General features: G+C 47.3%; 2 protein-coding genes across 21 annotated transcripts in view; one reads left to right on the forward strand and one right to left on the reverse strand.

The window, feature by feature from the left end:
* Positions 1 to 27,850, forward strand: part of SLC36A1 (solute carrier family 36 member 1) — a 326,176-nt gene that overhangs the window by 70,782 nt on the left and 227,544 nt on the right. For 5 of the 20 annotated variants that reach the window (XM_081495955.1, XM_081495970.1, XM_081495953.1 and 2 more), the window contains one exon: positions 70 to 1,067. The exons of 10 other annotated variants lie outside the window; for them this stretch is intronic. In XM_081495955.1, the coding sequence (XP_081352081.1) occupies positions 70 to 341 (272 nt within the window). In that variant the 3' untranslated portion in view covers positions 342 to 1,067. Of the gene's footprint in view, positions 1 to 69; positions 1,068 to 1,128; positions 4,526 to 16,935; positions 19,153 to 27,850 lie in introns of those variants that run through there. 5 more of the 20 variants (XM_081495957.1, XM_081495956.1, XM_081495952.1 and 2 more) reach the window with 4 other exon arrangements.
* Positions 25,351 to 27,850, reverse strand: part of FAT2 (FAT atypical cadherin 2) — a 60,407-nt gene continuing 57,907 nt past the window's right edge. The window contains exon 23 of the mRNA XM_081495903.1: positions 25,351 to 27,288. Within this exon, the coding sequence (XP_081352029.1) occupies positions 26,756 to 27,288 (533 nt within the window). The 3' untranslated portion in view covers positions 25,351 to 26,755. The remainder of the gene's footprint in view (positions 27,289 to 27,850) is intronic.

The following is a 27,850-nucleotide window of genomic DNA, read 5'->3' on the forward strand; positions in this document are numbered from 1 at the left end:
TTGCTGAATGGTGAGGCAGTCTCTCCCAGCTCTGGGTGGTCCTCAACAGGCGTGTCCTCTCTCCTGCAGGCATCTTGGCCATCCTCATCCCCCGCCTGGACCTGGTCATCTCCCTGGTGGGTTCCGTGAGCAGCAGTGCCCTGGCCCTCATCATCCCGCCCCTCCTGGAGATCACCACCTACTACTCGGAGGGCATGAGCCCCATCACCATTGTCAAGGACGCCCTGATCAGCATCCTGGGTTTCGTGGGCTTTGTGGTAGGGACGTCTCTGACCCTTTCCGAGCTGATCCAGCCAAGCAATGCTCCCATCTTCGTCAACTCCACCAGTGCCTTTGTATAGCAAGCTGGGTGCGTCCTGCACTGGCCCACTCCACCCTGTGTGTTCCCCCAGCACCTGGCCCCAGAGCCTCAGGTAGGGTCCAGGCTCTGGGGGAAGGCAAGGTCGCTGTCCGGGAACCCCTACCTGGCTCCTGGGTACCCTGAGTCAGGTAGGGATGAAAACAGGGTAGGGGGTGGGCAGCAGATTCGCTGCTGCATGGGAGGTACCTCTAGCGGCAGCACCATCTCTCGTCATTTGTACTTACTTTAACCCGGAACTTTTCACGTCTTTTCCCTGATCCCCCCTCCTCCCTTCACTGCCTGCCTTTCTCCTTCTGACCCACCTCTCCATATTATCCCTGTTGCACAGTTCACTTTATCTAAAAATTTCAGTGTCTCTCACCTCATGTTTTCTCCTTGCCCGGGCCAAGCCTAGATGAAATAATGTGGGCATGCCCCTCTTTATCAAGCCAGGCCCACCCCTTAGCTCTTTCCCAAATATTTTACCTCAGTATTCTCCTGCCTATTCAAGTCTCCGCCCAGTCGTGGAGCCTACCTAGTAGTTGAAAACCAGCCCCCAAAGCTAGAGGTTTTGGCCTTCACTCTCTCTGGCTTGCCGTGACCCTTGGCAACACCACCTCTTCGGTCTCCTCGCATGGGTCACGATACTGTTATCTTAGTTGCTCGAACTGCTGAAAGATATCAAGTGCTGCCAAAATTGAAAATATTTATATTTTATTTAAAACCAGCTTTTGTTTTTAGATTCTGTCTCTACATCTGGGACTCTTTGTAACTTGTTCCTTCCTTAGTAAACTCTCACTCAACGACTCCCTCTGAGAGGAAACTGAGTCCAGGAGGTGTCTACGGAGGCCCTCAGCACCCTTGGCCGAGGACCCCAGAGCTTTTAGTCAGGACCATCGAAGTGCGGACCTCTGTGGGGAGTCACGGACTTTGCCTCCCGTCAGCCAACCTGATTTCTTCCTGAGAAGACTGGAAGGAGGACTCAGGAGATGTTTGCCGACACACGAGGCGGAGGGGAAGAATGGCAATGTGGGGTGGGTTTCTCTCCAAGGGAGGCTTAGGAAACGGCCGCTTTGTTCATTCAGACCTGTTCCCCCACCTCAGCTCCTGATGGACAGACGGCATGGCAGTGTCCAGGAGGACACCCCGACTCTTGCCGTGAACAAGAAGATGAGGCCAATGTGAAAGGCAGTTCCCAGAGTGTGCAGCAGCTGGTCCAACACTACCTGTGGTGCTCAGTTGTTTACAAGCCCCGGAGGACGGGGCGGGTGGGCAAACACAGTGCCCAGCCCCGAGCTGCCTCCAGGATCTAGACTTCTAACGGAACCACTTGGTTGGGACTTCAGTCTCCTGTGTTCTGAACACTAATCGTGCCCTCATCCCTCTCCCCCCCCACCCCGCATGCCTCCCTGGGTATCAGAAAAGAGGCAGCCTCAGGGCTGACTTGCCTCAAGGTCAACCTTCAGGTTTGGGGACAAACTGCAGAGGAAGCTGGGAAATGTCCATTGCGCTGTCGGCTGCCTCTTCTTCCCTCTTGGTGTGAGAGGTATCACAGAAGGCTGTTCACTGAATCTCCGTCTCTTGAGTTGTGTATGTGTGTGTGTGCACGCACACACTTCTGTGTAGGTAACAGGGTCGCGCTGTCCTCCGCCCCTGCCAGCCTCTTACCTGAAAGTGGGGAGAGCAGCACTACTTTATCAGGGGTTTACTTTTTGTGTTTCACCAAAGCTCCTGGGGGCTGGGCCCCACCCTCACAGCCCCAGCTTTTTCCTTTCTCTTCTGTTTCAAAGCCAGACTCTCTCATTCAGTGACTCCTGACCTACCTAATCATTTGTTCACTTAGGACGATGCAGTCAGTGGTGATCTGGTCTCCCTTAGGAAAGTGAACACTTTCCCCCATTCTTTTGGCTCTCTGGTGGTCACTCACAGGTGCTCACGTGACCAGGGTTCTAGCTGGAGGTGGCAGTGGCCCTGCCCTCTGGAGCCTCAAGCTTTCTAAGTAACTTCTGGTTACCAAAGTGTAACTTCAAGAACCATCAGCTCCCGTTTGCAAGCCCAGGCTCCAGCAGTCTTTCCAGAGCGGTCCTGAGTATTGTTTCCAGTGAGAAGGCACGAGCCAGTATTAAGGGCTCAGACGTGTGTCCCACCCACAGCTTCCATGGTGGAGGCTTCTGTGTGCTCAGGGTGCTGCTAGAGGCAGTCCTGTCCAGGCAGCTCTTGAGACCCAGCCTGGGATGCTGGGACGTGATGACTGGATGGCATGATCCTGAGGTCTTCTGGCCCCAAGTCTATTGCTTCAGGGCCCCTACCCAGGGAACCTGGTGTGTAGGAGAGACCGCTGCAGCCTTGGGGCTTCAGGAAGCTAGTTTGGCCTGGCCTTGGCCCTGTTCTATTGTTGCCTGTGCTTTTTCTCCTCTGGCAGCACAATCACATGGCTGCTTCAGGAGACCCAGGAAGGCCATGGGGACCTTCCCACTTGTGCAGTTGCACAGCAATCAGGTGTCGAGTAAAGGGTCGGCCAGACCGTTGTAGTGGAGGAAGCCCTTCCTTTTACAGAAGCAGCCGGTGAGCCCAGCTCAGGGAAGCTTACTCCTCCGCTGCCCACGGGGCTTCTCAGTCAGGGCTCCCTCCCTGCTTCCTTCCCAGCCTCTCCCTGGGCCCTGCTTTAGTCTCTGGTGAAGAAGCCCCAGCATAAGTAGGAGACCAGTCAGGGAGCAAAAGAGCAAAGGCTTGCAGGGATGTGAGGCCACATCTTCCTTACCAAAGGTAAACGATAGGGCTTTCTGGCCCAGTGCTGTTCCACTCTATCCTTCTCCAGTCTCCCCAGGGTGGCCCCAGGCTCCATCAGCCCAGAGGTAGCTTCTCAGAGCCCCTTGTTCCCTCCTGCAGACACCACTATCAGGAGCAGGTTTCCAACTCCCTGCAGGCAGTATACCTCTCCTTAAATGCAGGTTCTTGCTGGGAACAGCGTGACCTGGCATCCTCTAGTCACTTTTTCTAGAAGTTGTACCATTCACAAGTGGCATTATTTATATTTATGTTGTGCTGCTAAGAGCCCTTCATGTGCACAGACCCTGGCCAGACGGATGTGACTGTGTGGTGTGTCTTAGCCTAGAACCTGCAGCTTAACACCCTCCTCTGTCACTCACCTCTCCAGTCAGCTTCACTGGCTGATAATGCTCACCATTTACCCTCTACCCCCACGAAAGGCAAACTTTGCAGCTTGCAAAATTGTCTTAAAGTGATGATCTCCAAACAGGTATGTTAGGAAAATCTTTTCCCCCTCCTTGTTCTCCTGCCTGGCTTTTTTTCTCAAAACTCTCCCTTCCTAAATTGTAGAATATCATCTCTGTTTAACACTACATGTTCACCTCATGTTTTTTGGAAATGCAGAATCTCAATTTATGTTTGTTTACAGCTCTCTCTATTCACTACTCACCGCAAGGGAGTCTGTATCAGTTTGTTTTATTTCAGGGCTGATTGGATGTTCAGGTGAGCCCTGGCATCTACCTAGCTCAGAACACAAAGCTGCTGCTGCTTTGTGGAAATAAAATTAAAAAGGCTTGACTTGATGTACAGGAGTCGGCTCCAAGTCTGCCTTAGAATTTAATTTTCCAAGGTACGTTACGCATCTCTAAGACCATTAAGAGGAAAGGAAAGAGTACGATTTGTATTGAAATCATGGTTAATACTTTTAGACAGTCCTGCTAGTTGCAAAGCTGTTTACGCTTACAGCATCAGCCTGTGACATTTCTTCCTTGTCCATTGTACCCATGGGTCTTTCCCTGGCCAGGGGACATAAACGGTGCTGAGCTGAGGTTACCAGAGTCGCGTTGGGGAGTAATGGTGAAGGTGCCTGCTGTCAGCCATGTTCTTTTGTTTCAATCAAGGTGATGCTGTGGAAGTGGTTTTGTTTTACTGAACAATAAAATTATGTGACTCTGTTGTAAACCATGTCAGTGGATGTGTGAATAAGAGGAATATGAAAAACTGCCATCCAGCAGGTCTTGATAACTAGACAGTCCTGTGTATGTTATGTGCCTGTGTGGATGTATGTGTTCTGAATGGTACATGTAGAAATGTGGATCATGCTGGAACTCATGGAAGATTTTGTTTTGAGTTCTGCACATGGATCATGTGTTAAACTTTTCCTTAATAAATGAACTTTATTTTTTATTTTTGAGAGCTTGGACTCTGTGTCTTTGTTTTCTCTCTCTCTCTCTCTTCCCCCCCCCCCCCCCCCCGATCACTCAGATCCCTTTACTGGATCTTAGGTCAAAATGTTTCTTGGTTTATGTCACAGAACTCATCCAGGGGAGTAGTGTGAACAGTAAACCCACCTGTGGATGGAGAGTCCCTGAGAAAGGGCAGGTAGTTACTTTTCTGTTAGACAATCCTGCTCTAAGTCTACTCCTGCTTCTCTTGAAAGCTTGAGTAGGAATTCTTAGCCCCCTCTGTGTGTGGCAGAGGACTACCCAGGACAGGTGTGATGGTTTTCAGTGTCAAGGTGGTTGGGCGATTGTATTGAATAACCCAGTTATTCAGTTAAACACTAACCTAGGTGTTGCCGTGAAGGCATTTTGTAGTTGTGGTTAATGTCCACAGTCAGTTGCTTTTAAATAAAAAGATAATCCCCAAAATGTGGGTGGGCTTTGTCCAATCAGCTGAAGGGCCTCAAGAGTATATTGGAGGTGGTTTCACTGAGAAAGAAAAAATTCTGTCTCAAGACTGCAGCATTGACTCCTGCCCAAGAGTTTCCAACCACCAGCTGGCCATGTAAATTCTGAACTTGCCAGCCCGCACAATCACACAAGTTCTTGAAATGCCTGTGTGTGTCTCTCTCTGTCTCCTCCTCTCTCCGCCCCCCACCACCTCCCATATGTTTTTATGTGTGTATATCTCCATCTTACTTGTCCTGCTTCTCTGAAGAACCCTGACTGATACAAGAGGTAATACTTGTATTACCCCCACCTTTCTTGAAGTGACGAGATAGATGTCAGGACGTGGAAGAGATGATTCCTCTTCCTTTTTTGTCACATTGAAGAGGAAAAGCAAGGCCATTCAAGCTGCCCCTGCGATGATTTGAAAACTAATCTTTGTTGGCTACTAGATTAGACTTCTCTAAAAGCAGAGCCCTCAAGGAGCACTGTTGAGGCACAACACTTACGGAGGAAGGTGGGGAAAGATGACTGTTTTCTGTGATCAGTGCTATTACCGGAACTGAGGGGCTCAAAGGCATTCAGTGACTGTTCCAGGACAGCAGCCAGCAAAGGGCAGAGTTAGGATGCTTATGCAAGCCTTGTGGTTGCGGAACCCAAGCTCTTCCTGAGGCGCTGGCTGCCTTGCCCTCCTTGTTGCAGCCTCAGGTGGGAGGGCCACCCTTAGGGACCGTTGAGAGGGTTAGAGAGAATGCTATACGGTACCTGGCATGAGGGGCTCATGAAACATTTTATGAAGTATTAGCTGAATTGAAGAAAACCAAGATTTGGAGAGAAGCAGTTTTACTTGTATTTTTGGTTCTGTATTCATTCATTATAATCTTGTCTTGCTCAATGGCTTCAGGCAGAGCATTCAGCCCTTCTTAGACTGTTCACCTCATGTTTTTATTCCTGCTCATATCCATACATAGTGGCCATAATCCCTCCTCCTAGGTAACCAAGGCCCTCAAGGTCAGCCCACTGCACTCACACAGACATAAGCTGAGTGACAGGAACTGGATTTGGACCATAGATCTAGCTAGGGCTTTTTGCTAAGTAAGTTGGTTTCCTCACACCCAGCACATTGCAGATGTGTGCCAAGAAACTGTGTGTGTCTTCAGCCAATACCCTTTACTAGATCCTTGGCCACTGGTATCCTCCCAACTTTGGGAGAGTAAATAGGGATACAATTTACATATGATAAAAGTCACCTGTTTTTTTTTGAACTACACAACTTGATGAGCTTGGGCAAATGCACACAGTCATCTGACCACCATTTCAGTGAAGATACAGAATGTTGACTTTACCCCTACAGGTCCCTTGTGTCCCTCTGCTATCAGTCCCATCCCCATGCCACTTGCCCTTGGGAACAACTCATTTAACTTTTCTGTCTCTAGTTTTGCCTTTTCTAGAATGTCATGTATATAGAATGTTAAGTGTTGTCCCTTCTGTCTGGCTTCTTTCACTTCGCGTAACGCTTTTTATACTTAACGTTGTGACATGTGTCAGGAGTTTGTTTTTATTTCAAAATGATACTCTGTTGTGTGGCTGAACCATAGTTTGTTTATTCATTCTCCAGTTGTTGGACATTAGGGTTGCTTCCAGTTTTGGGTGTTCTGAATAAAGCTGTTATGAATATTCATGCCCAGATCCTTGTGTGGACATATGTATTTATTCAGTTCAGTTCAGTCGCACAGTCATACCCGACTCTTTGTGACCCCATGAACCGAAGCACGCCAGGCCTCCCAGTCTATCGCCAACTCCTGGAGTTTACCCAAACTCATGTCCATTGAGTCGGTGATGCCATCCAACCATCTCATGCTCTGTCGTCCCCTTCTCCTCCTGCCCTCAATCTTTCCCAGCATCAGGGTCTTTTCAAATGAGTCAGCTCTTAGCATCAGGTGGCCAAAGTATTAGAGTTTCAGCTTCAGCATCAGTCCTTGCAATGAACACCTAGGACTGACCTCCTTTAGGATGAACTGGTTGGATCTCCTTGCAGTCCAAGGGACTTTCAAGAGTCTTCTTCAACACCACAGTTCAAAAGCATCAATTCTTCTGCGCTCAGCTTTCTTGATAGTCCAACTCTCACATCTATCCATGACTACTGTAAAAACCATAGCCTTGACTAGATGGACCTTTGTTGACAAAGTAGTGTCTCTGCTTTTTAATATGCTGTCTAGGTTGGTCATAACTTTCCTTCCAAGGAGTAAGCGTCTTTTAATTTCATGCCTGCAATCACCATCTGCAGTGACTTTGGATCCCGAAAAAATAAAGTCAGCCACTGTTTCCACTGTTTCCCCATCTATTTGCCATGAAGTGATGGGACCAGATGCCATGATCTTAGTTTTCTGAATGTTGAGCTTTAAGCCAACTTCTTCACTCTCCTCTTTCACGTTCATCAAGAGGCTCTTTAGTTCTTCTTCACTTTCTGCTATAAGGATGGGGTTATCTGCATATCTGAGGTTATTGATGTTTCTCCTTGCAATCTTGATTCCAGCTTGTGCTTCTTCTAGCCCAGCGTTTCTCATGATGTACTCTTCATATAAGTTAAATAAGCAGGGTGACAATATACAGCCTTGACGTACTCCTTTTCCTATTTGTGTTTATAACTCTTTGGTAAAAACCTTGGAGTGTAATTGTGAGGTTGTATGATTCAGTGTATACCAATTTTATAAGAAACTGGAAATTTGTTTTCCGAAGTGGCTATACCGTTTTGGATTCTTACCAACAGTTTATGGAAGTTCCATTTGCTCTGCATTCCTCCCAATACTTCATATTGTGGTTTTTTCAGTTTTACCCGTCTTAATGGGTGTGTAGTGGTACCTCATTGTGATTTTAATTTTCATTTGCCTAACCACTACTGATGTTGTGCATCTTTTTCTGGGTCTTTTTGCTATTGGTCTTTTTTTTTTTTTTGAATTAAAACTTTTTATTCATAAACAACATGATTGTCTATGTGGAAATGCAAAATGCAGAAATACAGAATAAAATTTACCATTAGAGACAATTAGCACATTCACAGTGTTGTGCAGCTATTACCACTACCTAATTCCAGAATATTTTTATAACCCAAAATGGCAACCATATGCATTTTAAACACTTTCTATCCCATCCCTGCGTGCTGTAAGTACATGGATCAGAATGGCTGCTATCAAAAAGTCTACAAACAATAAATGCTGGAGAGGATGCAGAGAAAGGGGAACCCTCTTACAATGTTGGTGGGAATGCAAATTAGTACAGCCACTATGGAGAACAGTGTGGAGATTCGTTAAAAAACTGGAAATAGAACTGCCATGCCACCCAGCAATCCCACTGCTGGGCAGACACACTGAGGAAACCAGAATTGAAAGAGATATGTGTACCCCAATGTTCATTGCTTCACTGTTTACAATAGCTAGGACATGGAAGCAACCTAGATGTCCATCAGCAGACAAATGGATAAGAAAGTTGTGGTACATATACACAATGGAATATTACTCAGCTATTAAAAAAATGCATTTGAATCAGTTCTAATGAAGTGGATGAAACTAGAGCCTATTATACAGAGTGAAGTAAGTCAGAAAAACACCAATACAGTATATTAATGCATATATGTGAAATTTACAAAGATGCTAACAATGACCCTATATGTGAGACAGCAAGAGACGCAGAGATAACACACTTTTGGACTCTGGGAGAAGGCAAGGGTGGGATGATTTGAGAGAACAGCATTGAAACATGTATATTACTGTATGTGAAATAGATTGGCAGTCTAGGTTTGATGCATGAAACACGGCACTCAGGGCCGGTGCACTAGGATGACCCTGAGGGATGGGATGGGGAGGGAGGTGGGAGGGGCGTTCAGGATGGGGGATACATGTGCACCCATGGCCAATTCATGTTAATGTATGGCAAAAACCACTACAATATTGTAAAGTAATTAGCCTCCAATTAAATAAATTTAAAAAATTAAAATGTACATGGGATTTGTTTTGCTTAGATATTTAAGGTACACCCTAACAGCACTGTCATGAAGGATGGTTTTTAAATTTTGTTTATTTTTTGGCTGCATGTCATGTGGGACTTTAGTTTCCTGACCAGGGATCAAACTTGCGCCCCCTGCTTTGGAAGTGCAGAGTCTTAACCACTGGACCACCAGGAAAGTTTCAGGATGAAGTTTTTATACTAGCAGATCCATAGAAACAGGAGGCAGAGCCACCCAGAAAAGTGCCAGGGATGATCAGGAGGCAGAAGAAGAGAAACAGAAGCGTGGGTGGGGGCCTTTATGGCGATTTTTGTGGGAAAGGCAAGGCAGGGCAAGGTTAGCAAGCTGAGCAAACTTGAGGTTAGATAGGTAAACACTTTGAGCAGCCTGGGCTGTAGAGGTGGTCCCTAGTTGTCCATAACTGGTCCTGGAGTGATTTAGGGTGGGGACTATGTTCCATACTGATAAGATGAGTTGGGCTGGGAATTGCACTCTGGATTGGTTGATTTGCATAGCAAAGGGATGTCCTCAGGCAGGCTGTTTGCTGTCTCCAGAAATCAGGTGACTCTGGGAGGGGCAATTCCTCTCTGGGTCCACAAAGGCCCCAAGAAGTCAGAGCATCATAAAGTACAGAAAATAGAAAATGTGATTAAAACACTCCCTCCTCCTACCCCTGGCAACTACTAATCTGCTTTCTGTCTCTATGGGACTTTCCTATTCTGGATACTTTATATAAATGGAACCATACGTGACCTTTCTGGCTTCTTTCATTTTATATAAGGCTGTCAAGATCCATCCATGTTGTAGTGTACATTAGTAGTTCATTCCCTAGCAGCAGTCACAAAACTGCTTTCTGTTCCTCGGTTTCATTACTTGATGTAACCAGCATCTTCATCATCTCCTCTTCTCCTCTTTGACCTTCCTCTTCATCAAGTTGACCATTTCCCTTCTTTTCTTGGTTCCCTGATTCCTTAGTTCCCTGGTTCCCTGGTCTATCTTCTTTAATGAAGTATTTATTCAAATAATTTTCTTCTTTAAAAATTTGGTCTTTAGAGACTTCCCTGGTAGTCCAGTGGCTAAGACTTCGAGCTCCCAATGCAGGGGGCCCAGATTTGATACCTGGTCAGGGAACTAGATCCCACATGCTACAATTAAGCATTTACATGCCACAACTAAGGCTCAGCACAGTCAAATAAATAAATAAAAGTAAATTTAAAAAATATTTTTAGAAATTTGGTCTTTAAAAAGATTAAACTTTTTATTTTGAAGTGATTATAGGTTCACAGAAAGGTACAAAGAAATATATAGGGGAATCCAGTGCACCCTTCACCCAATCTCTCCCATGTTGACAGTTTGCATAACTATAGTGTTCTAGCCACGCATTCTGGGAAACAAACTCACCCAGAAGGACAATGCAGATAGTGGAGTTCAGTTTATTACACCGTCGGGCCCAAGGCAGAGTCTCCTCTTAGCCAAGGACCCTGACCAGTTTTTGTGAAAACCTTATATACCCTAAGCGACCGTGCCCAAACCCACCTCCCCAAATTCCCTGAAACTAGTATGAACAAAAAAAGAAAGATACAATCAAAGTCAACCCGTGATTCATATGCCTTAAACCTAGGTAGTTAACAGTGGCCAATTATCAATAGGCTTGTGGTCATTCCACAATAAGCATAATAGAATGTATGATTCTATTCGGTCACACAGATAATTAGGGTATTCTTTTAGGCAATGGAGAGCCCTGGAGCTCTTCCTTCCGGGGGCCTGGTTTTCCAGTTGGTATGTCGTTTCCATAGATACTGGGCATATAGCTCAAAGTCCACAGTCCGGCCCAAGATGAAGTCCTGCTTTCAAGATAGAGCCTGTTCTGTTTCCTCCTTCAATAGTACATTATCACAACCAGTTGACAAGTTGACACTGACACAATCTATAGAGCTCATTCTTGTTTCTCCATTTATAATGCACTCATTTGTGTGTGTGTGCATGCTTGTGTGTGTGTGTGTGTGTGTGGCTAAACAATTTTAGTCATGTGTGGCTTCTTCCACCATGGTCACGGTGCTTTACTGTACCTTTACCACAAGACCCCTTCATGCTACCCTTTTGTTAGGTAGTTAGAATAGGAAACAGGAGTCCAAAATGGCGGTGGCTAAAAGACAAGGAAGGGAAAAGCCCACGAAAATAGAACAAAGGAAGGTCAAAGAAAGGTCCAAGGACCAGAGTGAGGACCTCAGGTAGAACAAACAGCACTCCTGGCTAGTCCAGTTTACATAGGGCAGGCCCGGGGCGGGGGTGGGGGGGAAACATAAAAAGAGGAGCCAAAGGGCTCTCTCTCTCTCCCCCAACCCGGCTTGCTGGTGCGCTCCCCCGCTCTCCTCTTTGCACCTTTGGGTCGGCATGCCTTCACGCCTCGAGGATGGATTCTCCTGCTATTTTCTAAATAAAATAGAGCTGTAACATGGAGCTGTAACACTGATTTGTCTGAGAGCTGTAACACAGTCTGTCCAAGATCCGAGAGCTGTGACGCACCGAGGGCTTTAATGTCCATCACTCCAAATCTTTGTTGTGACAAGACAGAACCGAGGAGCATACACTCGCCTGACACCTATGGTCCCGTGAATCAGAGTTAACCTGGCTGAAACAACCTTGGCGCGGCCCCCCGCAAGGAGGAGGCCAAGCACAGCAGGAGCCCAACTCAGCGAAAGCTCCTGCGGTAGAAGCAGAACGCGAAGAAAACCCAGTGCTAGGGAAGTGACAAGAGGCCCGACGTGCTGGAAACTGGGACACCAAAAAACGAACTCAGCAGAAAGCTCATGCAGCTCAGTCTCAGATTCCAGAAGACCTCTGGTTAAGGTAGGAGGTCCTTGCTCCTATGGCTGGAGGGACATATGCCTAACGAAATCTTAATTTCTTTACAATCTCCTTTCTTGTTTCCTTGAACTCCCCCGCAAACAGGCGGGTGGCGGTGGCGCAATTGAGGAACTCTGGAGAGGCTACTCTTTGATATGTCCCAAAGGCACTATCTGCTGAGCCCCAGTAGCTGTTACCCAAGCCAGTGGGGGTTCTTCTGTCCTTAATCTTCTCTGTGCCAAGGATCAGGCCAATGAAACTGTGAGCACAGGTCAGGTATTTAGCAGATTTTCCGGCAGGCTATGAAGGGGATCCCTTGGCACGTTCTTCCCACTGCTTTTTCCTCCTTTCCTTCAGCTCTCTCTCAGGACTCGAGCCCTGCCAAAAGCCAGGATGCTTGGCTTCAGGACCTAATGAAGCTCAGGCTCTGATGTCTCATTGCAAAAATTCAGTGAGAGACAAAGCGATAAGTAAGAGGTGGATTTGTTAGGATTCAGAGAGAAGTGCACTCTTCAGGGTATGGGCCATTACCAAGGGCAAGGGCTCGGGGCCATGGAATTTGGCCTGGCTAGGTTTTGCTATCGGGGTGAATTCATATGCTGATGGGGGGAGAATCATCCCAACCATTGGGGAACCACCCACTTCTCCATCTTTTGACAGTGCCTTAGAGCTGTCCTGACACCTCTGGGTGTGTCTTTTGGCTTACAGATTGGGGATTAAGGTTTACTTGAATTTGACTTAGGAGAAGGCAATGGCATCCCATTCCAGTACTCTTGCCTGGAAAATCCCATGGACAGAGGAGCCTGGTAGGCTACAGTCCATGGGGTCGCTAAGAGTCGGACACGACTGAGCGACTTCACTTTCACTTTTCCCTTTCATGCACTGGAGAAGGAAATGGCAACCCACTCCAGTATTCTTGCCTGGAGGATCCCAGGGACGGCGGAGCCTGATGGGCTGCTGTCTATGGGGTTGCACAGAGTCGGACACGACTGAAGCGACTTAGCAGCAGCAGAATTTGACTTGTCATCTTGGACCCAGTTGATTTTAATCGGTTTACGTTATGCCCTTGTGCTATGTCATCCTTTCAAAGGTTGTGCTGTGCCCCCTTCCCTCCTGCTTCATGCTCCTTTCCTCAGCCCCATCCAGGCCCACAGTGTTTCCTCTACAATCTTCTGGAGGGACAACCAGAAAATAGATGGCCCTTGGGAGGGAAATACTGTATAATATCCAATCCCTCTAGATATTCAGGCCTTCATCTTCCATGTTTCCTACAACATGCACAACATCAGCATCTCCCAGTGAACTCACTAGGGTGGGCGACAGACACACAATGCTTGAAGTCCATCAGCTGGCATCCCTTCAAAGGCAATTGGGCTTCCAGGGATAATGTTTGCCACTTTGGGAGTTAGCCCTGCAGGCCGTTTGGGCCCAAACCCTTACCACCCTTCTCCTGTATCCCTGGATCAAATCTCCACTCCACTTTTATGGAATATTTGGTCTGTTGCCTCTAAACAAATTTGGTCTTAAGCCAATTACTAACTCCTACAATCAGGACCCTGCCCCCTTGTAGGCAACATTGCTCCACCCAGTTCAGTTCAGTCGCTCAGTCGTGTCTTTGCGACCCCATGAATTGCAGCACGCCAGGCCTCTCTGTCCATCACCAACTCCCGGAGTCTACCCAAACCCATGTCCATCGAGTCGGTGATGCCATCCAACCATCTCATCCTCTGTCGTCCCCTTCTCCTCCTGCCCCCAATCCTACCCAGCATTAGGGTCTTTTCCAATGAGTCAACCCTTCGCATGAGGTGCCCAAAGTATTGGAGCTTCAGCTTCAACATCAGACCTTCCAATGAACACCCAGGATTGATCTCTTTTAGGATGGATTGATTGGATCTCCTTGCAGTCCAAGGGACTCTCAAGAGTCTTCTCCAACACCACAGTTCAAAAGCATCAATTCTTCGGCGCTCAGCTTTCTTCACAGTCCAACTCTCACATCCATACATGACCACTAGAAAAACCATAGCCTTGACTAGACGGACTTTTGTTGGCAAAGTAATGTCTCTGCTTTTAAATATGCTATCTAGGTTGTCCATAACCTTCCTTCCAAGGAGTAAGCGTCTTTTAATTTCATGCCTGCAATCACCATCAGCAGTGATTTTGGAGCCCAAAAAAATAAAGTCTGACACTGTTTCCACTGTTTCCCCATCTATTTGCCATGAAGTGATGGGACCAAATGCCATGATCTTAGTTTTCTGAACGTTGAGCTTTAAGCCAACTTTTTCACTCTCCTCTTTCACATTCATCAAGAGGCTCTTTAGTAGTTCTTCACTTTCTGCCATAAGGGTGGTGTCATCCGCATATCTGAGGTTATTGATATTTCTCCCAGCAATCTTGATTCCAGCTTGTGTTTCTTCCAGCCCAGCGTTTCTCATGATGTACTCTGCATATGAGTTAAATAAGCAGGGTGACAATATATAGCCTTGACGTACTCCTTTTCCTATTTGGAACCAGTCTGTTGTTCCATGTCCAGTTCGAACTGTTGCTTCCTGACCTGCATACAGGTTTCTCAAGAGACAGGTCAGATGGTCTGGTATTCCCATCTCTTTCAGAATTTTCCACAGTTTATTGTGATCCACACAGTCAAAGGCTTTGGCATAGTCAATAAAGCAGAAATAGATGTTTTTCTGGAACTCTCTTGCTTTTTCGATGATCCAGCGGATATTGGCAATTTGATCTGTGGTTCCTCTGCCTTTTCTGCCTTTTCTCCACCCAGCCTATTATTAAAATACCTTAATGTCCCTAGCAGGGCTAGATAACCCACTCCTTTGTCACTACTTCTGTTATTACCTAAAGTGGGTCTATGACAATGTTTACCATTGGAGACACCCTAATCTGCTCTTGTGGAGGACCAGGGGAAGAAATCAGTGGCTTACAATCCCTTAGAGCAGTAAGAGGATAAGGCTTATGACTGTTTTACTGTTTCCCAGCCTCAGGGCACAGGCTTGGATTGCTTTACATCATATCTATTCCCATCCACAGTGAACAAACCAGCAATGAGTTAAGATTACAAACCCTTAATCCTACCCAGCACTGGTCATACTGGAGACCTTGGGGATGCCGAACTCCATTCCGGGGGTCCCAGGAGGTCAACCTGCCTTGACCTGCCTAGGGATCTGGTCTTCGAAAGGTTGTCAGACCTCAACCTGCTCGGGGATCCGCCAGTCCAGGGGTCCCAGGAGGCTGTCATGCCTCAACCTGCCCGGGGATTCGATCTTCAGGAGGATGTCATGCCTCAGCCTGCCTGGGGATCTGCACCCTGACCTGGTGATGCCTGGCTCTCAGGTTGCAACAGTACTGGGTAGGATAAACTTCAGAAAGACTCACCCCTAAGGAAGTCCACCCATGAAAATTGAAGGAGGCCTATTAGTTTTTTTCTTTTTCTTTTCATCCCTGTCATGCTGTCTTTCAGATGGGAAATAACCAATCCACTTCCCAGCAGACGCCCTTGAGATGCATCCTTGATAACTGGAAGCTGTTCGATCCTCTAACTCTAAGAAAAAGTCGCTTAAAATTCTTTTGTGCCACTGTGTGGCCCCAGTATCCACTGGGGGATGAGGAACACTGGCCTGAGGATGGGAGTTTAAATTACAATACCATCCTGCAACTAGAATTATTCTGCAAAAGACAAGGGAAATGGACAGAGATCCCCTATGTCCAAATTTTCTTTCAACTAAGAGATATGAAGGAACTCTGTCTTAAGTATGGGATTGATGTACACCCTAAAAGTGAGCCTACTAGGTAAATGGTGTTAGGCACAGGCAACCAAGAGAAGGAACACCCCCCCCGCCCCGTAAAAGCTCACCTGCCATGCCCCCAAAGAGACTAGAGCCTCCCACAACTCCCGAGTTGCCTGGTGCTCCTTCCTTGTATCCAAACGTGCCCCCATATCCGGGAGCACCCCCTTCACAAAAGCCAGCTTAAGTATGTCCCTTAGTTGAAACTGGAGGAGAATTCGGACCAACCCGGGTCCGTAAGCCCTTCTCCCTCTTAGAACTAAGATAGATCAAACAAGACCTGGGAAGCTATACAGATGACCCAGGCAAATATATAGATACATTCTAACATATTACCTTGGCCTTTGACTTGACGTGGAAGGACATCATGGTCATATTTAGTCAAACTTTACCTGACCCTGAGCATACTAGGGTCTTCAAGGAAGTCTGAAGATATGCAACGGGGCTTCACATGTCAAGTGATAGATACCCAGTAGGGGAAACTGCAGTCCCCTCCTCCGATCCTAACTGGAATTATAATGACCCTGAGCACATCTGGGAAAGGGATCATTTTCTAATCTGTCTAAAGGCAGAACTGAAAGCAGCCCAACAAAAAGTAATCAGCTATGCCCGGGTCTCAGCAATAACTCAGGAGCCCAATGAGAACCCCATTGCCTTTCTGGAAAGGCTAAAAGAGGCCCTCCAAAAGTTTACCAATCTGGACTTAGTCTCTTACGAGGGACAGGTGATTTTAAAGGACAAATTCTTGTCCCAATGTGCATCAGATATGAAAGCTTAAAGGGATGATATGATTCAATCCCACTGATGTGGGGAACTCCTCAAAAGAAGGCAGAGGCTACACTAAAACAGGCCTTAACTCAGGCACCTGCCTTGAGGTTGCCAGACCCAGAAAAAGCATTCCAACTTTATGTCCATGAAAGAGAAGGAATAGCCTTGGGAGTGTTAACTTCAAGGTTGGAATCTGAGCCCCAGACTGTAGCTTACTTATCCAAGAGGCTTGATCCAACCACCCGAGGCTGGGCCCCTGCCTTTGAAATCTTGCAGCTATTGCAATCATGATAGAAGATGCTTTAAAACTCTCCTTTGGGGACAAACTAACTATCTTTACCAGCCACCAAGTGAAACAACTCATAAATGGGAGAGGCCATTTATGGATGTCTGATCAAAGAGTCCTCAGATATCAAGTAGTACTGATGGAAAGCCCAGGCCTCACTATATCCCCTTGTGAGGTTCTTAACCCAACCATCCTCCAGCCTCCCCCTGAGGGCTCTCTCCCCTTTCACTCTTACCTAGAAACCTTGGACCACTGGACAAAACCCCGAGAGGGATTGTTGGAAGATCCTCTGACCAATCCTGAGAAAATCTGGTACACTGATGGAAGCAGCTTTGTCTTGAATGGAAAAAGAAGAGCCGGGTATGCAGTAGTCTCCAATTTTGAGACCATAGAGGCTAAGCCTCTGCTACCAGGTCAACAAAGTACAACATGCAGTGCCAGTTCAACAAAGATATAATACTACAGCCAACCTTGGAAAATATCACTCACCCTTAGATGGACACCGCTATAAGGACTCTGAGGCCTGAGACTAGCAAGAGGGGGAGGCCCAATACCCCTCACCGTCCCAGTTCAGCAGGAAGTAGCCAGAAAGACCTCAATACCCCTATTCCCAAAGAATTGGGCCTCCCATCTCTTGAGGGGAGAATGTTAGGTAGTTAGAATAGGAAACAGGAGTCCAAAATGGCAGTGGCTAAAAGACAAGGAAGGGAAAAGCCCGCAAAAATAGAACAAAGGAAGGCCCAAGGACTGAAGTGAGGACCTCAGGTGGAACAAACAGCACTCCTGGCTAGCCCGATGTACATAGGGCAGGCCCAGGGGGAGGTAAAAACATATAAAAAGAGGAGCCAAAGGGCTGGCTCGCTCTCTCCCGCGCGCTGGCGTGCTCCCCCACTCTCTTCTCTTCACGTCTTTGGTCGGCATGCCCTCAGCCCTCGAGGATGGATTCTGCCATTTTCTAAATAAAATAGAGCTGTAACACGGAGCTGTAACACTGATTTGTCTGAGAGCTATAACATGGTCTGTCCAAGACCTGAGAGCTGTGACGCGCCGGGGGCTTTAATGTCCGTCACTCCAAATCCTTGTTGTGACGAGACAGAACCGAGGAGCATACTCTCCCCTGACACCTTTATAGACACATCCACATCCTGAACCTTGCCAACATCCGCTAACCCCCGGCAATGACTAATCTGTTTGTTCATCATCTCTGTCATTGTATTATTTCAAGAATGTTCTATAAATGTAATTATATTCTATGTATCCTTGTGAGTTTGACTTCTTTCACTCACTGTAATTTCCTTGAGGGTCATTCAAGTTGGTGCAGGTATGAATCGGTTGTCCCTCTTCATTGTTATTCCGTGGTATGGACATACCACAGGTTGTTTATCAATTTACCTATTGAAGGAAATTTGCATAGTTTCTAGGTCTGGCTCTTACAAATAAAGCTGCTGTGAATATCCATGTATAAGTTTCTTTGTGAAAATAAGTTTTTATTTCACCGAGATGTATGTCTGGAGTGAAATTGCTGGGTTATATGGAAAGCCTGTTTTTAGTTTTAAAAGAATCTTCCAAACCAGTTTATAGATTGACTATGCCATGTTACCTTTCCATCAGCAGTATATGAATGATCCAGTTTTTTTTTTTTTTTGCATCTTTGCCAGCATTTGGTGATGTTGTTATTTTCTATTTTAGCCATGTATCAGATCTTGTAAATGTTTTGTTAGATTTTACCTAAGTATTTAATTTTCTTTGGAGCAGTGGTAAGTGGTATTGTGTTTTTATTCCAGTTTCCACATATACATCTGTATTATATAAAAATGAAATTCATTTATGAGTATTAATCATGTCTTGTGATGTTTTTGCACTTACTTTGTAGTTCTATGAGTTTTTGGTAAGATTCTTGGGATTTTCTATGCAGATGTTCATGTTGTCTGCAAATAGTAGTTGTACTTCTTTTCCAATCTGTATACCTTTTTTTTTTTGTCTTACTGCACCGGCCAGAACTTTTCAGTGCATGCATGCTAAGTCGCTTCACTTGTGTCTGACTGTTTCTGACCCCATGGACTGTAGCCTGCCAGGCTCCTCTGTCCATGGGGATCCTCCAGGCAAGGACACTGGAGTAGGTTGCCATGCCCTCTTCCAGGAGATCTTTCCAACCCAGGGATCAAACCCACGTCTCCTGTATTGACAAGAGGGTTCTTTACCACTAGTGCCACTTGAGAAGCCCCTATATTAGAAAAGAGTGGTCCCAGTGAACATTCTAACCTTTTTCCTGATCTTACAGGGAAAGCTTTCTGTCTTTCACCTTTACATACGATGCCAACTGTAGAATTTTATAGAAGTTCCCCTGTATTCCTGTACTGAGAGATTTTCTTGAAATCATGAATGGCTTAATTTTGTTGAATGCCTTTTCTGCATCAATTGCTTTGACATTAAAATTTTTCTTTTTTGCCTGTTGATATGATGGATTAAAATTGATCATCTTTGAATAGTTAACCAACCTAGCTTACCTGGAATAAATCCCACTTGGTCATGGTATATGGTATATTATTTTAGGTATACACACACACACACACATGTGTACATACATATATGTATATGCACATGTACATACATATATGTATATACACATGTATGTACACATGTGTGTATATATATTTGGATTGCTTTTTACTCACCCTGATATTGATATTTACTCTGACAAATGTAGAATCCAGAATGGTGCCTTTTTATAAATGAGCAAAACCACGGACTATAACTACAATTTTTGGCACAAGTGTGCTTTTGCCAGTTCCAGCTGCTATGGTGCTACTTAAAGGCCACATATATTTCCTTAAGACAGAGTTTCTCAGCCTTGATACCATGTACATTTTGGGCTGGATTATTCTTTGCTGTTGAGACTGTCTTGTGCACTGTAGGATTTTTATCAACATCTCTGGTCTACTCACTAGGTGCCACCTGCATCTTGCCAGTCATAACAACCCAAAGTGCCTCCAGACATGGTCAAAGTTCTCTGTGTGTTGTTTGTGTGTGTGTGTTGAGTGTGAGGGGTTGTTTGAAAATCACCACCCTCTCAAGAACCGCTGCCTTAATATACTTAATATACTACCCCTAACTGGGGAGATGTCCTTGTGTCTTGGCTGTGAAACAAAGATATGTGATCATGGATACTACAATAGAATCTGCCTTTTTAATAGCAATGATAACATATCTAACATCTTCTAAGCATTTACTGTGCCAACCATGCTAAACACTCTACCTATATTCTGTCCTCAGACTCAGAGAGGTAAGGTGCTGCTAATATCCCTGCTTTTCAAACTGAGGCATAACAGGTTAAATGACTTGCCCGAGATAACACATTTTCTATTATTATTATTATTTTAATTGTTTTAATTATGGAAGTATGATAATACAATTGCAGGAGACTTGAAAAATACAGAATTATTATCATTTTTGGCCACACCACACGGTATGGAGGATCTTAGTTCCCCGGCCAGGGATCACATCCATGTCCCTGCAGTGGGAGCGTGGAGTCCTAACCACTGGACCACCAGGGAAGTCCCTAAGATCTCACGTTTTCTAAATGGTGGAGCCGCGTCTGTCTGACTCGAGACCTCATGTCTTTGGCCCTTGGATCCACTGCCCTGCCACCTGATTCTGTCACTCCTCCCCTCACATCCCTCGGTGGACACGCTGTGTCTCCAGACCCCTGTCTGCGCACCCAACTCCTCCCACATTCCCACCCCAGGCTGTTACCCCGCCCTGTGCTCCACTGTCCCTTCACCCCCACCCATCAGAGCTCCCCCTACTGCTGAAATATTTTAAACCTTCAGGCCTTCCCTTTGGGCTGTTCTCTTAGCCCAGCCGGTCCTTCTCCCTGTGCTCAATCTGAAGCTCAACTTTAATACCCAGTTGCGATGGCTGCTGCTGTCTAGAACAGGGGTCCCCTGCCCCTGTTGTACGTACGGGTCTGTGGCCTGTTAGGAACTGGTGAGTGGTGGGTAAAACTGAAACCAATCCCCCCGCCATTCCATGGAAAAATTTTCTTCTATGAAACTGATCCCTGGTGACAAAAATGTTGGGGGTCACTGCTCTAGAACCTTCCCTGGCCACTTCTGTCAAAATTTATGGCTTCCTTCTCAGTGATGCTGTACCACTGCTCCTCTGATTAGCCTCCTCACTGCAGATGCTAGAGATGTAGCTACATGGCCACTTCCCCACATCATGAGTTGCTTGCAGTCTTTATCAGATCAGGCTGAGTGCCAGTCTGTAGGGCTCCTAAATTCAATGTCGTCTCCTTCAGGAGAGAATAGTGTCCTGGCCTGTGAGGAGTTGACATCACGCTATTTATTTTGAGTTTTGTATCTGTCTAACCAAGCATTTTCCTTGGTTGGACCCTGTACGTTTGTTGAGGAATTGTGAGAAAATTCTAAAGGCTTTCATTCCATGTGCGTGCTGTGTGCTCAGTCACACAGGACTCTTTGTGCCCCCATGGACTGTAGCCCGCCAATTTCCTCTGTCCTTGGGATTTCCCAGGCAAGAATACTAGAGTAGGTTGCACTTCCTTCTCCAGGGGATCTTCCTGACCCAGGGATCGAACCTGCATCTCCTGTGTCTCTTGCATTGCAGGAGACTTCTTTACCGGCTGAGCCATCAGGGAAGCATTCCAAGGCCCTGTCCTTGAGAATGTTCCTGCTCTTCATTTAGTGTCACAGCCTGTGCTCCTCCTCAAGGTGGAGCCGCAGAGTTGCCGAGGACGCCCAAAGCCTGTCCTCAGTTACTGCAGCATGGGCTGTTGTTCAGCACCTGGGCTAAGTGCTCTCACAGGCTGTCGTTTCACCCACTCATGGGGTGACGCCAGGAGGATGGGGCAGCCCTTCTCCGTGGAGCTAGCAGACCCTGGGAAAGTCACTTCTTATCTCAAAACTTTACATGCTGCATCTTTTTCTGCTTTATCTTATAGAATCTCTGTAATCTTCAGTCCACAAAAGGGTAGTCTGGCTCTGTGTGCCCGTCTTTACCCCCAGACACTCACTTTTTGCTGCTCTTCCTCCAAGACCTCATGTGTGTCCCTCCAAAGCACTGCTCTTATTCCTGGAAGATGCTTCTCCGTGAAGCCTTGAGAAACGCCGTGTGATGGTGCAGCAATGCAGGCTGTCCATGCAAGGAGCAGTCTCACAATTCCCTTGCCGTAGGTCCTGGTATCCATGAGGATACCAGCTGCTCTTCCTCCTGGAGCATGGTTCTGAGTCCTCCCCCACCCCTTCCTGGCTGTCCTCCTCTAGCAGTGCCCAAAATTGCCGTGTCGCTCTTAAGGTCCAGCCTCAGAGCTGGATGCAGGATTACGAGGGTGGCCTAAATTGAACCCTGGAGGACTGAGCAGACTCCACGTCCCCAAACCCAGACACTCCAGCTGTTAATACCACCTAGAATTATAGTGACATTCTTGGTCTCTAAACTTAGTTGTTTCATTGGACTAAGCCCTCTCAGTCCTAGTTGCTTCTGTTCCTTAATCTTCTGATGTCCCGTATTTATGATTAGTTTCAAAAACTCAAATGTAAGGCATAGTTTTGGAGTCAGGCATCTCTGGATTAAATCCTGGCCCTAGCACTCATGAACTGGGAGACTCCACTTGAAGTCACTACCATAAGTTACAAGCCACTTAACTTCTTCTTTTTTAAAATATAAATATTGTAAATGCTCTTTTGTCTTTACTTTTTAAAATATCTTTATTTATTTATTTGGCTGCGCCAGGCTTTAGTTTCAGCATTCAGGATATTTAGTTGCAGCATGCGAACTCTTGCTTGTAGCACTCGAGAGCTAGTTCGCTGGATAGAACCCAGGTCCCCTGCATTGAGGGGTGTGAAGTCTTAGCCACTGGATCACCAGGGAAGTCCCAAGACGCTTAATTTCTGTGTGCTTCTTTTCCTCCATCTATAAAACAGAGGTGACAGTATTCACACCATAAGCTTTGTAGTTGTTGTTGTTCATTCACTCAGTCATGTCCAACTCTTTGCGACCCCGTGGATTGCAGCACGCCAGGCTTCCCTGTCCTTCACCATCTCCCGGAGTTCGCTCACACTCATGTCCATTGAGTTGATGATGCCATCCAACCATCTCATCCTCTGTCACCCCCTTCTCCTCCTGCCTTCAATATTTCTCAGCTTCAGGGTCTTTACCAATGAGTTGGTTCTTCGCATCAGGTGGCCAGAGTATTGAAGCTTCAGCTTCAGCATCAGTCCTTCCAATGAATATTCAGGGTTGATTTCCTTTAGGATTGACTGATCTGATCTCCTTGCAGTCTAACGGACTCTCAAGAATCTTCTCCAGCTCCACAGTTTGAAAGCATCAATTCTTCAGTGCTCAGCCTTCTTTATGATCCCATCTCACATCTGTACATGACTACAGGAAAATTATAGCTTTGACTGGACAGAACTTTGTCAGCAAAGTGATTCTGCTTTTTAATACACTGTCTAGGTTTGTCAGTAGCTTTTCTTCCAAGGAGCAAGCGTCTTTTAATTTCATGGCTGCAGTCACCATCCACAGTGATTTTGGAGCCCAAGAAAATAAAGCTTATCACACCATGAGCTTGATGAGGATTAAACGAGATAAGACATGCCAAGCGCTTGCACAGCACCTGCCATATAGCAAGTGCCAATAAGAGGTGATGGTGAGGATGATTATGGTGAACTGTGTTTTCACCTGGGTCAAGTCAGGAGACCTGGGTCTCTGCCTTTCTATGCCGCTGTCCTGCTGTGTCAGACTCAGGACATTTGGAATCAGAACCCCAGCGGCTTGAGGATGGGAGGATTTCCTGAGAAACATTTGGGGCTTCCACAGCTCTATATCTTGATCCCAGAGAGCCCTCTAGTGGCTGATCTACAAAAGTGCAGGCGCAGGAGGACAAAGGGAAGGAGGGACCTGGTAGCGAAAGAGGTGGGCTGGGTAGAGAAAGGCTCCACATTTATGAGACGAGCAGGGAGTTTTCTAGGGAGACTCCCAGTCTGGGGTCAGACGTGAATGTGGTCTCACTACTGTGAAGTGCTACCTGTGGGACTTCAGACCCACTCCTCCTCTGCAGGCCTCAGGGTGAGGAGCATTGGGAATGATAATGAACTAGATCCATGTTTCCCAGAGGAGATTTAGGGGACCCTGGACAGTCATTTTGAAACCCGAGATGTTTATGTGACACTAGAAAAATTAGTAACTTTCGCTTCTTTTCATTTATGGATATTATCCTTTTAGAGAAGTGAAATCGCTCAGTTGTGTCTGACTCTTGGCGACCCCATGAACTGTAGCCTGCCAGACTCCTCTGTCTGTGGGATTTTGCAGGCAAGAATACTGGAGTGGATTGCCATTTCCTTCTCCAAGGAATCTTTCCAACCTAGGGATCTAACCTGGGTCTCCTGCATTGTAGGTAGACTCCTTACTGGCTGAGCCACGAGGGAAGTCCAAAAGTGAAAGTGAAAGCCGCTCAGTCATGTCCAACTCTTTGCAACCCTATGGACTGTATATGCCATGGAATTCTCCAGGCCAGAATACTGGAGTGGGTAGCCTTTCCCTTCTCCAGGGGATCTTCCCAACCCAGGGATCGAACCCAGGTCTCTCACATTGCAGGTGGATTCTTTACCAGCTGAGCCACAAAGGAAAACCTATCCTTTTAAGGTGAATAAAAATATTTTGTAAAATCTAAATACACTAAAAGAAAAATATTAAGTAAAGAATAGAACAGGTGTCATTTTATCAGGATCAAAATCATAAAAGTAAAATCAAAAAGCAACAGAAATTTGGGCACCACTGGATGGATTCTCTGTGGTTTTCTGCACTGTTCTGATAAGCTATTCCTATCTGCATACTATACCTGGTATTGTTGCCTAGCATAAGTGTCACCATTTATTGTTTATGCTGCTATCAGCTCTTTGAACTTATCCCTCAGAATAGGGGTATTATTTACTCATCATTTTACTGACCAGTGAGAGGCCCGGTTACCTGCCTGAGGCCACGTATGGTGTGGCAGAGCTGGTTTGGAACCGAGCCCATTGGACCCCTGAGCCACCCTCTGCTGTGGTACCACCCATGGGCATGCCTTCTCTGCCTACCTGCACTGGGAGCCTGACAGCAGGGACCGGACCGTGCAGTCTCAGTGATGGACCAGCAAGGCCTGCAAGGACCAGGTTGCCTGGTGACATTCACATCCAGCTGGGCCTCAAGGTGATCTGTGGAGCTGTGGCCACAGGTGACCCTGGGCATCAGGGGACTGGTCTCCCAAGACCTGTGGTATTAAATCCCCTCAGCCTGGCCACTGCGATGTTGTGCCAAGGGTGCCAGCCAGAGGTCAGCAGTCCTGAAGTCTTGTCCTGGGCCTTTCATTCACTCGCTCCTTAGCAGACTTGTCTACTCACTGTGCCCCACTGTATCAGAACTAGAGGTGGTTTTCCAGTGTCCTAGGCCCCACCCCCAGCGGTTCTGATTTTGTATGTGTGGGTGGAACTCAGGGATCTGCAGCTTAGCCGTTTTGCGAGGGAAACACGATGCTTAGTGACCTCTGGGGTCCCTTCCAACCCCCAGACTCCATGAACCTTAGCTTGGAATGGCCGGTAGACCCTTATGACCTTCCCCTGACCCAACCCCAAACAGCCTAGGTGACAAAGAAAATAACAGTAAAAAAGATATTTTATTGTTAAAAAAACAACAACAGATGAGCAATGAAACCAGGCACCTCATCATTCACACTCACAGTCACCCGCACAGCTGTGAACCACACACACAGACACCCTCTTACCCACACAGCTCCCTCTAGCTGTAAGCAGCAGCCTTGTGGGTAAGAGTCACCATTTCTCTTCCTTTTTACTTTAGTCTCCCTAAACAAGACACATGAAAAAGCAGTGGACCGGAGTGGCAGGGGAAGGAGTGACCAGGCCACCAGAAGCCTCTGGTACCTCCCACTCCTGGCTACATACATTCTGCACCTGTGCACATGTACTATACATGGATGCCCATGTGTGCAGACATGCGCCCACACTGACCCTCCATGCATAGGGTTGAGTCACTGCAGGTAATACTTGGACTGGCAGGCCTCTGAGACAGAGGGGCAGGAGAGGACCCTCCTGGTGTCTGACTCCCTGCTGCCACCCTTCCCTGCGCAGGAGTTGACTTCCTTGTGTTTAGGGAAGAAAAGTCCATATGGGGCAGCTCATCTAGACATCAAGGTTGAAAAGTGCCTAAGAATTATTTCAAAAATGAAGAATCGTGCCCTTCTTGCCTTTGGCCCAAAGTGCTTGCGAAACTTGGGCTGAAGAGCCCAGAGTTTCATGAGGTCTGAATTCTTTAACAAAGACGGTTCAGGGCTGCACAGATCCTGGCAGGCCCTGGCTGGTAGAAAGTCACATGGCTTAGAAAAGGAGGGACAAGGTGCTTGGAGTTAGATTAGAGGAGTGGGACCACCAGGAGACTGAGGCCAAGTAATGCCCCTGGGGAACCCTCATCACCGAGGTTCATCATCTTACCTCCGATGCCTGGCAGGCAGGGTGCACAGGTGACATGTGGTAGCTGCTCACCTGCTGCTCACCTCTCAGCCCCTTGGAGAGCCCCTGTTGCCCTGCAGGGTTTGTGACCTTGGACCTTGTCTCTACAGCAGGTGTGGTGCTTGCCTGTGAGGCACGGACCCGCCATGGCCTGCAGAGTGCAGCTGTGGGCAGGTCTAAGAGTGTGCCCATCAGGGTTGGCCCACTAGTTCAGGCTCTGAATCCCTGGGGACCATCAGGGGGGCCTACTGCCTCTTGCCTATCCCAGGAGTCAGTTTTTTCTGGGTTTCCAGGGTAACGGCTCTGGGCACCCCCTTTCTGCTGGGGACCCTGGTGCTGTGTCTGGAGCTCTATCCTCAGCTTCCCTCCATCCTCAAGGACCAGCTGGGGGTCTGCAAGAGCACATTTCAAGATTTGGCAGCTTGGACTGGGTATGGGGGCTTCCCTCCCTCTTTCCCAGCCACACTCAATTCACTCCCCACCAGACGGGGGGAGGTGTCAAGTCCTCAGCCTCCCGCCTGCCTCCCTCTGAGGACAGCTAGAACATGACCTCCTCACAGCTCCCATAATCACTCTCCACCATGTCAGAGCCCTCGTAGTTGGGTGGGGCCTGGGGCTGGCCCCGGCCCATGGGGTGCCCACCCCCCACCTCGCAGTCGGCATAAGAGGGCCCAGCCCGGCTGAGGCGCATGCTCACCCCCTTGTAGCCCCCTTCTGCCAGGCAGGGCCCTCCCCCTCCTTGCCGGAACTGCGAGTGGTAGTAGCTGATGGCCGTGTACTCGTTGAGACAGGGAGCCGGCAGGTGCTCCCGGGGACTGGGGGGTTGCGGGGGGATCAGATCTTCCAGGTTCTGGTTGCTGTAACGGGGTGGGAGGGGTGCTCGCTTGTTTTCCAGCTCCAGTGGGAAGGGGAAGCCCCCGTAGAGGCCACTGGGGTCTGGCATCACAGCTGGGTTCTGGTGGCAGTGAGGCGACGGTGGCAGAGGGCCAGGGGTGACTTCGGAGTGGGGGTATTCCCAGCGTTCCTTCCTGGAGTAAGTTGGGGGCCAGACCGTGGCTCCGCCTGGGTACACTGAAAGGGAACACATGATAGGCTGAGTTTCCCTGATGAAGGTTCCAGCTGGCCTTAGAGCTAAGGTACATGACTTAGCATGTGGCAGAGAGGAGCCAAGGAGTCAGTGGGTATGTGGCCCATCTGTGTGTGTTGTCTCTGGCAACTTAGATGAATATCTAGAATCCAGTGGGGCCAAGTTGAAAGCGAGAAGTTGAACTCAAAGCCAGCCCATTTTGGAAATCTGTGCCACTGCTTCAAGGGTCAGTGAATAAGGAAAGAATCTGAATGGCTCAACACAGCCCACTCCCATTCCTGGAGACAGCAGCTCCATCAAAATCCTACTGGTGAGTTTTGTCTCCTTAACTGAAGGAGACAAACATGTCTTTTGGACTAGGAGATGTGATGGTGTCTATCATAGGGGGTGATTACATGAAACGTGGCTTGGAAGCTTGGTGATCAGTCCTCCTTGGTCCTACCTCTGTCCCTGGTCCTGAAGAGTTGGGAAAGTTACAAGTCACTGTGTCTCTATGGGTCCCAGTTACCCTAATGGCAGACAGTTAATGCCAATAACTGTTGAACT

The sequence above is a fragment of the Giraffa tippelskirchi genome, chromosome 6 (assembly GCF_054371585.1).
Source record: "Giraffa tippelskirchi isolate mGirTip1 chromosome 6, T2T-mGirTip1v1.2.pri, whole genome shotgun sequence".
In the NCBI taxonomy this organism is placed as follows: Eukaryota; Metazoa; Chordata; class Mammalia; order Artiodactyla; family Giraffidae; genus Giraffa; species Giraffa tippelskirchi.